Here is a 15,126-nt window from a genome sequence, read left to right on the forward strand (position 1 = left end):
TCTTTTTATTAAACTTCTATCTTTATGCAATCTGTATATATAAAAGTTCTAAAGCCATCAGCCTGAGACTAAGACAGACAGTGAGGCTATCATGTGTTTCAGTTTAGTCCTCATTATTCATTGACCAGTGGCCTGTGCGACACAGACGCATGTTAATAAAACTGTAAAAACAGGAGACATGATGAACACAGAGTGACAGACAAAAAGGACCACACAACGATGTCTTGTGTGGCCGGAGTGATAGGAAGTTGTCCGTGTTGAGACGAGCTTGTGGACCTTGTTAAGAAGGAGTAAGCAGAATAAATAACATAAGGTTGGTTTGCCCACAGTTTAGGCTGCAACAGTCTCTTTTTTTGTGCTCAACTGACAAATGACTGGACATTAGCACCAGGCCTGTTGTTTTTTTTTTCCTTTGTTGTACTTTTTTGAGAGAGGTGGATGTGAAGAAGACGTGCTGGGGCGATGGCATTCGTAGCTGTTCCCACAGTGTGTGCATTTATTGTACACTGCATGCATTTCCCCGTTGAAGTGTGAAACTACACATGTGAATGTGTGTGTAATACTATGTTCATTTTTTGTTGAGTCTGTAAACCATCATCTCATTTGTTAATAAACATTTATCAACCACATACAAGGAATATTTTTGATTCATGATTCTGAACATAGAATCTTTTTCCATCATTATTATTATTAATACCTTTTTTTCAATTCTCTTAAATACAATATTTTACATGTCAGATTAAATACGGCTTAATGTGCATGTGTCTGTGTGTGTGTGTCCTGGGGCCAATGTAGTGGATCTTTTTTTCCACTCTGTGCTACTGGCACTGTTTTCTGTGTTCGGCAATGTAGGGCTGGGCTCTCTACTGAGAAACGTATACTCCACAACATCTGCGCTGACCAACACATAAGGTCTGTGCACATGTGTTTGTTCAGTCACTGTCACTGGTCTCGCTGCTGGGGTCTCCCTGCACCTTACTGCGGTGCTGCATGGCACGGTGGTAGGCCACCTGTACCGACTTGCGGATGTTCGACTTCCTGCCCTCCAACATTTTTTCCTTGTCCAACTCTTGGTCCACCCCGAGCGGCACCAGCTTAGAGCGCGGAAGCCACTGCCTGCATGCAAAAAAACACACATACATTCAAGTGTTAGTTCATCCTCAGTCAGACTTTGTTTTCTTAGTGAGAGTGAATTTATTTCCAAAAAAATGCATAACAGGCCTTCAGAAGATAAACAGAATAACTGAGTTCCTGGTTCGTAAAAAGAGGAATGACGCTTCAGTCATTATCAGTTGAAATCTAAAGCGTCTCTCTCTAAGGGGGTTGTGACATTGGCTGCTGTCATCAAGTTTCTCATTAATTTTGTTCTTTGAAATGTGACAGCACAGAATGACCCAAAATACAATGTGTTTTTTCCCCGTCTTCTGTTCTCAAAAACCACGTTTGCCCTATTTCTGCTAAATGGTCTGTCGTCTGGCAGCTCAGTGCAGGGAGTGCAGTTTCCTTTGAACTACTGACACAGAGTGACTCGTGCGCACACATCCAGTAAAACCAGATGCTTAATTTTGCTTTGTCAGGTGTTTTGCTTTGCAATAACAGTTTTGAAAGAAAACAATATAATAGAGAGGGGACAAACACAGATGATCACTGACAATATAATACAGTAGAACAATGCACAAACACACAAACATGAGACGGGATGAACCAGAGCACTGACCAGGTTCTCTTGTTGTCAAAGAAGAGGACCAAGAACAGGTGCTCCCTGGCCTCCTGGGTCATTTGCTCCCCTAGTTTCAGTACATCTAAAGGGGGGACAGGGATTGGAACACCCCGGTGGAACACCCCCTCCCTGGGCATCTTTGGGTCAATTATCTGCAGGCAAATGGTGACAAAAGGAGAGTTACACATACAGCTATGAACCTACAGAATGTCCTGATGTGAAATTTTTTCTTCACTTTGGTCTACGCCATTTGCAGTGTGCACTTGTGTCTCACCAGAGCAGGATATGAAGGATAACCTCTGCACTTTGCCCACACAAGGTCCAGAGCTTCTAGAGAAGAATAGTCATCAGAGGTCATCCAGCATCCTGATCTGGAACGGCCCCGCACCACTTGATGGTAAGAACACAGGAACAGGAAGAAAGTCATCATGATGCAAGCTCACTTCTAGAGAAACAGTTATAAATACAGTCACATTGCGAAGGGTATATAACAGGAAACTTCCCTTCTCATAAAAATTCGCAAAACAGACTTCAACATTTTTTTTCAAAGATCCAGCCTCATGACTCAGTGAGAGTTGGGTTGGGTGTCATGAACAAACTGCTTCCGTTGTCATTTAGACCTGAATGTTCTCAAAGTGAATACACACCTTTGCATTTTCTTTTAATTGGTTTTATTTTCACTCATAATAGGCAAACACAAATCCAAAAACCACATGAAAGCAATGAAAGAGATGGAAATTGAGATATTTCAGCACATCGTTGCTGCTAACGTTTTACTCTGAGTTAATTTGTTCCTTGTTTTACAGCAATCTATTGTGATATCAACCACAGACAGGAAAGTCAGGGTCATGCCATGGCCCCTTATACTATCTTTGCAATGTGTCACTTTGCAGAAATACTGTGGTTTGTTCTGGTTCTGGTTGAATAAATGGTAAGGTTTTACCTTTCCAGGAATAGATTTTGGCATGGACTTAAGAATAGTATAAATGCAAGGGGCACTCTGCATGTTTTTTTGTTTTAATCAGGCTCCAGGCAACTGTCAAGACCCTATAGGTCACAGAACTACTTTTAAAACAGATCATCATTAGTTATCTTTCCATTTGTATTTAAAAATGACTCAATTCTTATCAGATCACAAAAAAATGAAGGCAATGTCTTGGTCATCATGTTTACAGACTAATAAAATATTGCAGCTTGCCTGTACTGAAACAACTACATTTAGATCCAAATCATTCTGAGAAGTCAGTCGGCGTTTCCATGAACAGAAACTCATTTTATATGCACTGACATAGGGGCTGCATGTGTATGTGTGTCCTTGCATGAGAAAATGTGCTTACAATGTGAAACGCTACGTGATCCTCCAACAGAGTAGGAATCATTTTCGGTGCCAGACGTCTCCTCGCTGCTGTCCTCCTGGAAGGCAGAGCGAGAGAACGATGCCTTTCCTCTGCCCTGCTTAGACGGCGTCGTACTGAGCGAGAAGAGAAACAAAGGCTTTAAAGATGCATATAACTTTGTAACTTTTAATGACAGCTTGCTGGTGATCTTGCTTTCTTTTGGTTTTACACTTGTTTATGTACAACTAAAAACCATTAATACAGATGTAATTAACCACTGTAAAAAAAAAAAAGAGCCATATTACAGTTGAGAGGCCACTTGTGTAAAAGTGAACTCTTTAAAGCAGCTTGCCACTCAGGGTTAGAAAAAACTCTATGACATAAAATTGGCTTATGAAGTTGACAATATGCCTCTGTTTAATTGCTAATGTTGTTTTTGTTGTACAGTCGGTATATCAGAGCTCGTTTGCTTGCTTGCTGTGGCCTAGAAACAGAGCTGATGCAGGTGCTGGAACCACAACTACAGTAACCCCCCCCCAAATAAAAAGCTGCAAAAGGAGGCTAAAAACGTCAGTAGAGCTACAGTGCTCTGTGGGTTTGCTACTGCAGGTGACCTCTTTCAAACTCTTTCACTTTGCATGTAGTCACTTTATTGTTATTGAAAGAAAAACATTGAATTAGAGGAGCTTTTAATAAAATGTTAAAGAATATGTGATCAGCCAAACTTGTGAACATGCAGAACATTTGTGCAATAATCACCTGGTCCTGTCAGAAGCAGCACTGCTGCTACTACTGGTTGTGGACTCCGAGTCTGAGCTGGAACGAGGGAGTCGAGGCTCACTTCTGTACACACGAAAGCTTTCTGTCACTGGCTGGTTTCCTCCATCAAAACCGTTACTTGGCAAACCTGACGAAAAAAAGAAAAAAGGGAGAGAGAAGTGAGCGTGTGCAACTCAAATGATTGCACAATGTTTCTGTGCATTTGTGTACAGTACCTGGCAGCAGGTCATCGTTGTCACTGTCACTGTCAGAGCTGGAGCTGCTGTGGGGGCTGCGTTGCCTCTTCCTCTGCCTGGTTGGTGACAGCAGCGGCAGCTGAGGCGGACCAATAGGGCTGGGGCTCACACCTGTCCCACCGTATCCAGCATCCCGGTTCTTGGGGGGTCGTCCTGGCCTTTTCGGGGGTCCAGCCATTTTCGGGTTCTTCTTGGAGAAGAGAACAGACGTCCGACGGCCCACCTCTGGAGCCAAGGCAGATGAGGACACACTCAGATCTTGAGGGAGAGAGAAGTTTATATGTTAAAATGAAAGCAAATATTTAATATGTACTTACCTTTTAGATCATTGCATTATTTTTGGGGTTACTATTACTAATACATTCTCTTAGACGCACCCTTCTCCTGGCTGCTGCTCTCTCCCCCTTCGTCGTGGTGTCCTGCGGAGGATGTGTGATGGGGGAGGGAAGAGCCACGATCTCCTACTCCAACAGACTCCCTGGACCCCATACTGGAGCCTCCCTCCCGCTGGTGTGCGAGTTTCCTCTTGATGACACTAATCTCCTTTCTCAGAGCTTTGGCTCTACGAGACTGACCGATGCTGTGCTTCCCTGAGTTGACCTCATCCAGACGCACCTGCAGGTAATGCAGCTGCTCTTCCAGCGGTAGCCGCCGCCTGTTCTCTGGCAGGAGCAGGTCTGTGAGAGGCACAGAGACAGAAAATGATTCATGGTTAAAAATCGTGTCAAATATGTGTGGAAACAATGTGTGGTGTTTGGTAAAAGTTATGTGCTACTATACAGATTATTACATTAATTGGTACGTGTTGTATGCAAAGTTTCACCAAATTACATATGAGGCAAAATTATTTCAGTGACAGTTAAAATGAAATGTGTGATGAGACCCAACAAGTCAGTTAATCAAGTAACAAAGCTGGATACAGTTTGGTCTTAAATTTTAAAAAGTAGTGAAGTAAGAAAGAGTAGAGACAGCATACTAGAAAAGAGGATTTGCTATGTTTTTAGTTACTGAACTGCATGAATAACTTGTACCACCTACTGGTCAAAAGGCTTTACTGAGCCAAATATCTTTTTTTCTCTAGAATATACACCTGCAAGTTTATTTGGTACACATAGATAAAGCTAATCCCATATAATACAACCGTCCTGAAAAAAATTCTACTTTTGTGACGGTTATAAATTTCAGGTTTGTTTTAAAGAGGTGTTGATTTATTTTATGGTCATTTTGGAGTAATATTCATATAATATAATTATATAAATGGGAAGGCCAAACACCTTGCAGTAAAACCCAATACAATTAAACAGCACTGCAAACTACAACCTCCAAAATGAAGATAACAAAAAACTTCCCAGCCAGGATGAGAGAAGATCACTTACCATCCTCATTAGAAGACAGCTGCCGGTCTCTTTCTCTTTCTCTGTCCCTGTCCCTGTCTCTGTCTCTGTCCCTGTCCCTGTCTCGGTCTCTGTCCCGGTCTCTGTCCCGGTCTCTGTCCCGGTCTCTGTCCCGGTCTCTGTCCCGGTCTCTGTCCCTGTCTCGTTCCCGCTCTCGCTCCCTCTCTCGCTCCCTCTCCCTCTCCCTCTCCCTGTCTTGGTCACGCTGACTGTCTGGGCTCGGCTCTCGGGGGAGGTGCATGCCGGTCTCATAGTCGAAACCGATCCGTTCAGCTTGGCGCCTGGCGACTCTCATGACGGCCCCGCCCATCTCTCTGAGCCGCAGGGCGGCACGGTAGAAGACGGTGTCCTTGGCGTTGTATTTGAGGCAGTTGTTGACAATGAGACCAAAATCAGCCTCAAAGGCCTCAAAGGTGAGGTAGCGATGGGACTCCAGAAGGTTCCACATGGTCTGGAAGTCCATTGGAGTGTCAATGTGGTCCAGGTAGTCTGGCACCTGGATCATAGAGAGTAAAGATCGGAGTCTTCAAATATATGCTATATCTGTATAGTGAGTTCTAATGCCACACATTATGTAATCGGTGTGGATAACAGCCTGAACAATAAAGTACCTGATGCCTAAATGAGATAATGGCTGACATGACGGCAAATGATAGTTACTCACACAAACATACAAATACTTTTAGCAAGGCTCCTTCATTAAAGAGTTGTATGAAAGGGTTAGGGTTAGGATTTTATTCATAAAATCGTGGGTATTAAATTGCTCCGGTCCTACTCAACCAAGGCTGATTACCAAAATGCAGGAAATAAATGCTCATGTATAGTCATTTAAATAATTCAATGGTTATATAATTGGAGGGGATAAATAAAAAATAAATACACCAATGTAATCAAATATCAAAAATTGCATTGATACATCGAGTGGATGCATAACTTGAGTGAGTATGCAAACCTCTTGTGTGTGTGTGTGTAGATGTGTGAATTTACCTCTGCCAGGGGTACAGGCTCAGTGAAAAAGTTGTTAGTGTCTCTTTCCTGCAACTGTTCCAACGTACTCCTCAACAGCACCAGGAGGGGCGTCAGCTGGATCTCCAGCGCCATCTGCTGGACTTTAATCTGAACACAGAGACATTTTTAATAGATAACTTCACCTGCTAAATTAATTAATTAACATGGTGTGTGGCTGAGACCTTAATAGTGCAGTAAAAAGTGTGTGTGTGTGTGTGTGTGTGTATGTGTGAGAGAGAGATGGCGTACACAATTTACATTTGTGCCTCACACACTCATATGTGTAAGTATGTAAGTAATGTATAACTGGTTTGCTAAGAACTCTTGAAACTGCACATGACCAGGAGCTGATAATAATAAATAAAATCTCAACCTCTGAGTAAACATTCAAATAATAAGACACTGCAAAGAGCTGGAAAGACAGAAAAGGTTTCATCAATATCTAGAGTTGCTTTTAGATTGTATAAAGTCTTTGGACCTAAATACTGAGATGGTGTTTCATGGCATGTATAAACTGCAGTCCTATACAGGGCTATATTCATGAAAGCTGGTTTAGTGAAAACTCTGAGTTTGTTAACCCTGAGATGAGAAGAACTGAGAGATGGCTGGTTTTAGAACGTAAGGCAGGTCATCTGTTTCAACAGCCAGCTTATAGCAAAGTCAGCAAACTTTCAGCTGATCGAAATGGAAGTTTTGGACGGAGGAATAAAGTTTTTTTTAAACTATCCTCGTTTTTATTTTAAGATGCTACAAATTATATCCAGCTACAAAAAAGCCTGAAAAGCTGTCAGTTAGGATGGAAGTACAGAGTTGTTGCTATGGAGGCCATATACCAGCTCATCTAGTCACATTCATATACATTTCGAAGACCATTGTGTGCTAGTGTGAGGATATAAAATGGTGTTAGTGACAGAAATAAATCTAATTCGTGTCTCACCGTCTCCCTCTTGAGTTTTTCCCTCTTGCGGATGAGCTCCACCAGCAGCCTGGCTCTCTCCAAGTCGTGTCTCAGTCTCTGCCACGCCTTCAACTGCTCCTTTAAAGCACAATGTTTCTCCTCGCTGTCTCTCTGCGGTACCAACACATACAAACCCACTGACATGTAAGAGAGCTGAATTATGCCAGGACAGAATTTACAGTAACACACACTAAAATGAGCTGCTATGTTCTCTAAACAATTACACAAGTTGCTGAAGGAAGCTGGCTCGGCGGCTGTGGTGGGAGGGGATCAATGTGTCGTTGTGATTGCAGGTGTGTCTGAAGCCTTCGCAGCAGAGGTACGCCGTTGCGACTTTGCCTCTTCAGGGTCCAGTAGCTGTGGAGTCGTTGCATGAACTGACTCTTCCTGGGTACCGTCAAGTTACTGGTGATTTTGCTCAGCCTAAAAAAACCCAACATGAATGTTAAACTTAATTTATACCTGTATTTGTTCATTTGAAAAGGTAAAGAAGCATATGTGCATCTTAGAGCTGAGCAGCACAGGTATGTAGTGTGTACGTACCTGTGGGGAGGTATACAGGGCACAGACACCACTGGCGCAGCAGCTCTCCTCTCAGCTAAGATCTTCCTCGCTCTCTTCATCTTCAGTCTGGACTTGGCCTTTGCCCTCTTGGCTCGCTCAGAGCTCCAGCCCTTGGAGTCATCGTCGTGGCCGATGCTGGGCTCATCGTCCTCCTCCAGCTCTCCCTCACTGTGCGACGAACCCATGCTGGCCCCGCCAACTCCTCCTAAAGGTCGGGCCGATCCCGGGGGCGTGTGGATGTCACAGTAAGCAGTCTTACGGACGCTGAAAGAGGTGCCATTGGCCCCGGTCTCTCTGACAGGCTCCATTTTCATATAGAGGCCCGCCTGCTGGGCACAGGTGACGTGGAAGGCTGTGTAACAGTTGGCTTTGTGACACTGGATGCAGGCACCTGAGCCACGCTGCTTACAGATGTAGCAGGTGAGCTTCCAGCGTGCAGGAGGGATGTGCTCAATACTATCGATTGGCTCCAGGAAGACTGTGTTAGCAAAACAGACCTGAGAAGAAGCAGCAAAATTAACTTTATTACAAGACTGCAATCAAAGGGTTAGGAGAGCAGGTAACAGACTGACTGATTGAGCACTGCTAAACTGTACATTTACATTAATTATATTTTTGAATGTTATATTTTGTGCATGTAGTGCTATTTATTATTGAGGTACTTGCACTTAATATGCAGCTGACCAAGCAGTTAGGCTACATGTGTTACATATATTATGTACTGATAACCTCTATGTTGCATCTTCAAAGTCTGAGCCGTATAAGCATTAATTATGAAAAATTAAAGCAACTGACTCCGAGGAAAACAGAGAATGATATTGAAGGCTGTGTGCTGGACAGATGAACACAGCATGATGCAGAGCCCTTTAGTATGTGCATGATTATGTTATTTCTAATCAATAATACTGTAAGTGGTGTATGGCTTCACCTCTGGGATCCAGAGAGCGCACACTACATGTGCCCAGCGTGCATCATCTGTCTGTTTAAAGGCTCCTCCCTTGTTGGGACAGAGAGCACAGTCCACAGCTCTACTTGGTGACTGTAGGCAGCGACGACATAACCATTGGCCCTCTGGGATGTAGGGCACACCATAGCACTCCTGGTGTACCGCCAGGTTACACATGTCGCAGAACAGGATCACATTGCTGTTCTGACACTCGCCATCGTTACAGATGCAGCAGACAGCATCCTCATCGATTAGGGTGCTCGGATCCGCCTGGAAGAAAAGAGGATGGCGACAGATTAGTTTTGGATGTTTCAGGATAAAACATTTTTTTCCCCCCTCAAGTTTCCAGGTTCAGGTACCTTGTTGTGGCTCTCAAAGTAGGACTCCTTCTCTAAGCGGTCCATGAGGTACTCAAAGACCTCCTGAGGGATGGGCGTCACACCGTCTCGCCGCCGCTTGTCGTTCATGATGTCAAGCCAGATGTAGTCCTCCTCATCAATGTCATACTCTACCTCCTCATCCAGCTCCTCCACAGACTTATCGATGTACCTGAAGTTAAGATTTCGAGAGAAGACTAAAGTGTGTTTATATTATTACAAAGGGCACAGAATAATTAACTGGATTATAAGATTGTTGCAAACTTCACCTTTCTGTAGAAATGGGAAATAATGACAGAGAATATTACATAGAGCCTAAAGGTCAAAATAACTTCCTGATACATGCACAACGAGCAAAATAACTGGTGACTGATGATGTAAATGTTTCAAGTAAATAGGTCCAGAAAAAAGTCATGCCTCCTTTATTCAGTCACACAACTACAAACTCCCACTTAAGATCATTTGTTTTTAATGATATATTAATGCTGTCTACAGTTACACACATGTACATACATAACTACTGTGTACTTACAATACTGCTTCTGATTCTCATAAGTGTGTGTTATTATCAATGAACCAGCTTGTTACTCTCACCTGTAGTAAGATGACGGCCGAGGGGGGGCATCAGGTCTTTCTTGGTCCAGTTCTCTGAAAACCGCCTCAGGAAGCTTGACTGCGGGGCCGGACTGAGCGCTGTGATGGTGGGATGAGCCATCCTTCTTTTTTTCTTTACTCTTATGCTTCCCAGACTTTGGGGTGGCTTTGCCCCCATTTGAAGACGGCATATCTGATCGGTCCTTACTGCTGCCTCCTACCTCACTACCTCCAGCTCCACCGTCACTACCGTTACACACCCCTCCACCACAGCCACCTGTACCGGATGGTGGGGCATCCTCTGCATCACTGTCTTCCTCTGACACTACATCAATGTTCTCAAAGATGCTTATGCGATGAATGCGTCCTTGAATGTCCAGCTCCACCATGCGCTGTGCCTGGGCATAAGTCATTGTCTCCCTGCTCGGGGAGTGAGAAACCTCTGACCGGTTGGGGCTACCGGGTGTGTTCCCTCCATGCCCCGGCCCACCTCCATTACCTCCACCATCATCTGTATCCCCTGACCCTGCTAGTGAGGCGCGAGGAGGCCGTCCCTTCCTCTTCTTCTGTGGCATAGTCTGTGCAGGAGTTGGGTTGTCATGGTCATAGTGGTAAAGATGATACTCAATTCCGCTGTAGCTCTTGTAGACCTTACGGCAAGTCTCCACGGGGCACTCATAAGGGGGCTTAGTTGCCCTCAGATTGTGACAGAATGTCTTTACGTCAAAGTCCAGCCCCATTGTGCCAACAGCCACCGCTGGGACAGATGCTGTTCAGGTTTACATCTGAAACAGGGGAACACAAAAGGAGCACCATGGAAGGATCAGTTTCATAGGTCTTCATTGAGATTTGTACTGTCTGACACTTTGAGTCAGTGAGCTTTAGTTGCTGGAGACAACAGCCTAACTAGACAAGTCGTGCCTCCACATTGTGCACCTGTTATGGTGCAGTCACGTGACTAGACCCCCCACTCCACTCCCAGGAGACAAATTATGATGTTGTTACCCAATAACAGGTGCAATTTAGGTAAATATTTTTGCCACTGCTCCTACAATCATATTCAGTTATCGTGCAACAAACGGCTTAACAGTTTCACAGCAAATTTCAAGGTAAAGTCTGCAGCCCATGAGTTGGAAAAACACAAACAGGCAGAGAATAACAGCGCACAGGTGAACATTTATCTCGTGTTAACTCAAAAAACTAACCCGAGCATTTATACTGCATTATAACCCAGCTAACGTTAGCCTTAGCAGCTTTTCTACTGTTTCCTCCTTAAACAATGAACGCTGTAAGCTAACAAGCTAAAAAAAAAACAACAACACCGCTTTCCAAAACAGCACAACATGCAGACATTAAACATACCAACACTCGTGATAATGTTATAAAACGTATACTATTAGCTCCCGTTAGATTTTGGCTCATTCAGCTCAGAAACATTGGGTTTAATTTGCGAGCTACATATTAACATTAGCTGCATTCACAGGGCATACGTTAGCTACAGAAAGAGATATGTCTTGTTTTCATTATTACAGGCCATTTTTACTAAGATTAATAATAAAAGGTTAAACAACGGCGTGTTTAATGTTGCACATACACTGAAGGCTGGCTGCAGCTTGGCGTTAGATGACCATTCAACCCGACGCCACAGTGTTTCCCTCCACAATGACCTCACCCTGTGAATCCCAAACACTGAGACACAAAATGACACCGTAACGTTTCATTTGACGTGGTTAACACACAGATGGTGCCTTTCTGAACAGGTATGCTAGCTACTTCATCAAATGTGACCCAAATTAGCCATAAAAACGAGCCTTCAGCCAGTCTAAGATCCGCACTAATAAACACTTACTACTCCACGTTCCTCAAGACTGCGTGCTTCGGGAAACCTCACACCACCAGATCGAAAAGGCTTTCCAGATCGATTTTTAATTCATTAGATAATCCCAGATGGAGATCGAAAAAAGCGTAGGTACAAGTGGAAATGTTTTATGAAAACCATATAATATCCCGATCATGGCATTGTGTTGGGAATAATTCAGGAACTCGGTTGAACAAAAGGGGCAACCATTGCTGGTAACGTTACGCGTGAACGCGCGTTGACACATTCGCCACACAAAGCAGAGTCTATTTCTCGGCTTTTTTGGTGTTTAACTAGGGCTTATAAACACATTTTAACCACACCTTCGTAAAGTCATACGATATATTTTGTTCGAGAAATATTTTATTGAATTTACTCTTCATTTCTACACGCGTAATATTTTGGTGTTGAATGTCGCGAATCTGTGGCTTTGTTTTAAATATGGTTGCTGGCCCGAGTTCACGTGACACTTTCAAATAAGTGCGCGCGCACACTCACACTTTCTCTATAACCCACTACTGATTTATTATTCATCTTATTTATCCTTATTAATCCACATGACCTCGTATCAAACGAGAATGTGCTTATTATGATCAAATGAAGTTAAACAATTTCCAAATGTAAATAAAAACAATGAGACACATAATCAAGCACAAAATAATATTTATTTCTCTCAACATACAGTCTGTGGTTAGAGTGCAGCAGGGTAGGGTGGGGTAATGCAGTGGGACATACAGCAGGCAGAAGCAATCCCACACAGTTTTTAAATACAAGCTTTTGACAGTCAGAGCATATTCACCAGGGGGCAATGCAGTCCAGAGAGAGGAGTGAGATGAGCAGAGTGTCAGGGCTGGTCCTCCTCTGTGCATTTCAGCTCCATTTGATCACTGCGTCCACATGAATATGCCAACGATAGTTATTCCCTCCTCTGCTCACCATCATGAGTTAGCAGCGGGGGAGGTGGAACAAAATATACCAGGTACAAGTGACAGAGAACAGAAATCTCTTACTACTGGAAGTATTTCACCAAAGCAGAAGAATCTGCATAATATCCTATAAAAGTCCAATTCAAACCGAATTGATGGAATAATATACATCAAAGCAACCCCTCCACCACCCCTACACAGTCAAACAAACCGAATGTACAAATATAAACTACAAGAAAAACTGTACAATTCACAGCTTGGCAGGATTGGGGTGCTGAAACGTTTCAAATGTGTTGTGGCAATGTGAAATTTCTAACCATAGCAGTTCTATTGTTTTATCATTGTTTTGTGGAACACGAAAAGTTGGCCATGCTTGTCAGTGATATAAAAGTACAGGCGATGAAACCCACTATATACAGTGTAGGAAACTCTTTACCATAGGTTAGAGTTTTGGGAGACTATAAGTTGTGCAAATCTCCCACATCAAGTATCATTTGAATTTTGCAATATATTACAGATAAGAAAATGAAAAGAAAAGAAGAAAAAAAAGAAGCTGGGGAAAAAACACATCAAAAGTTCAACAAGGCAATAACACTGCTTTATGAGTGTCTCATCTGTTTATTGAATTTGAGGAGTTTTTTTTATTTTTATGTACCATCTAACGTGAATATAATGCTTAAATGTACAGTGGAATTACCTCAGATAATAGCAGCATCAAAAAAAAAAAAAAATGGGGGGGAGGGGGGAATCAAGCTTTAAACATAAAATAATTTTCAATTGTCAGACTCAACTGGTGATTGCACAAAACATTTCATATACAGTGTATGCTGGGTACTAGGACAGACAAGTTGAAAGAACATCTAGCAGTAGTGAATTCAGAGTTTGCTTGGTGCTTTGTAATGTTTATCCTTTGCTTGTCTGTCGCTTGGTGTGATTTTGTAACTTTTGTTCAACTTTTCATCTTGCTCCTGTCGCACACATCAGAGATAAGGCTTGTGGCAAGGCCACGATCAAAGCTTTGTGGAGGGGTTAAATTGCACTTTTAAGCCTCAAGCCTTCACATATTAATTGCTACATTCTGATCAGAATACTACCAGAGGCATATACTGTAGAAACAACTATGTACAGTATACATGGCTCTGGACACCGCATTTCCTAGCACGAGGCTAAAACACTGCCAACTCATGTGCGGTCCAACACATCTGTTGTCCTATGCAAAAGAGGCTGTGTCGCACTGAACCATTTGACCTGAAAGAGTTGATTTTGGCTGCTGGCTTTTTTTCTTTTTTTTTTTCTCTTCCTTCTCTATTAGTCGCACATTAATCATTTGTTTCTGCAAGGCAACGGTACATCTCACCACTATGGCATTCCATCTGTCACAGGGGTGGAAAGTAAACAAGGGTTAAAACATGATTTTATTATTTAAATAAGAGCATATACTGTGTTAATAGTGCAGTACTACAAGGGCATTCACATGTAAACCAAAAACAAAAGTGTCTGTAATGCATTAAAAAAAAAGGAGACTGCACTCAAGCTACCATCAAATAAAATAACTTGGATGCAGACATGCTTTGTTTCACAGAAGAGAAAAAAAATGTTCAAGGCACTACATTCCTTCAAATACTTTCGTCATAAATACTGTCCTGTTACTGTATCTCAAGCCACTGGTTTTTGGATTCCAATGTAGTGTTTAAAGTGTACGTAACTGTAGAGAAAGGCAAAATAAATGCAGTAATAAAGAATATGGTGAAATATGTTTTCGTGACTGCGGACAAAATGTCTCATATGGCTGAGTTTAGTCAAGACCAAAGCTATAAAGCATTAGGTATTCAGACATACATACTGAACATGTACTGTATAATATACACACATACATCCACACACACACAAGTTAATACAGACATCAACACTTGCGTCAAGTTATTTACAAGATCAGATTATGTACATATGTGACTCTGGTGAATCAGAACAAAGTGGAGTTGGACTTTCCGGCCCGTACACACCAACGATATTTAATTAGCAGAATAAGAAGTCCTAGTGGTTTTCGGACAAGGGCCATTCTCTGGGTTGTGCATGGCCAGAGGGTAGGCTTGGATCCCTGTATTTGCCATTGTGGCATAGGGCATCATTCTTGCAGCACCAAGCAGGCCTACAGGACCCACAGACCCTACAGGACTAGGCAAGCCAGGCCATTGCTGGGGGTAATGAGGACTGGGAGCCATCCTGCCATAGGAACCTGCTGGCAAAAGGTACCCAGGAGGGAGCATTGCTGAGGAGTTGGGACCTAGGGTTGTGGGCATACCGGGGCTTAAAGCAGCAGTCAGGGGGCAGGAAAGAGGCAGCTGGAACTTGCCGGGACGAACATGGCATTTCATCTGGAACAGAAGGGAGTCGTTGTACAAAATAGTGCATAGACCTCCTCATAAGT

The 15,126-nt window shown here is 42.9% G+C and overlaps 2 protein-coding genes across 2 annotated transcripts in view; both read right to left on the reverse strand.

The window, feature by feature from the left end:
- brpf1 (bromodomain and PHD finger containing, 1) lies at positions 1-11,925 on the reverse strand. The gene is made up of 16 exons (XM_062426951.1): positions 11,764-11,925; positions 9,915-10,699; positions 9,303-9,492; positions 8,926-9,213; positions 7,977-8,494; positions 7,658-7,856; positions 7,413-7,544; positions 6,455-6,583; positions 5,450-5,963; positions 4,451-4,750; positions 4,053-4,331; positions 3,817-3,964; positions 3,058-3,191; positions 1,995-2,110; positions 1,718-1,872; positions 1-1,116 (listed from the first exon to the last, which is right to left on the reverse strand). Exons 2-16 carry the CDS (start codon positions 10,652-10,654, stop codon positions 933-935), a joined length of 4,026 nt encoding a protein of 1,341 aa, XP_062282935.1. The 5' UTR covers positions 10,655-10,699; positions 11,764-11,925; the 3' UTR covers positions 1-932.
- A 493-nt stretch (positions 11,926-12,418) lies between these two features.
- LOC133987472 (serine/threonine-protein kinase WNK2) overlaps positions 12,419-15,126 on the reverse strand; it is a 46,434-nt gene continuing 43,726 nt past the window's right edge. Inside the window, 1 exon segment of the mRNA XM_062426857.1 lies at positions 12,419-15,073. Coding sequence (XP_062282841.1) covers positions 14,711-15,073 — 363 coding nt within the window. The 3' untranslated portion in view covers positions 12,419-14,710.

Source organism: Scomber scombrus, chromosome 10 (assembly GCF_963691925.1).
Source record: "Scomber scombrus chromosome 10, fScoSco1.1, whole genome shotgun sequence".
Classification (NCBI taxonomy): domain Eukaryota; kingdom Metazoa; phylum Chordata; class Actinopteri; order Scombriformes; family Scombridae; genus Scomber; species Scomber scombrus.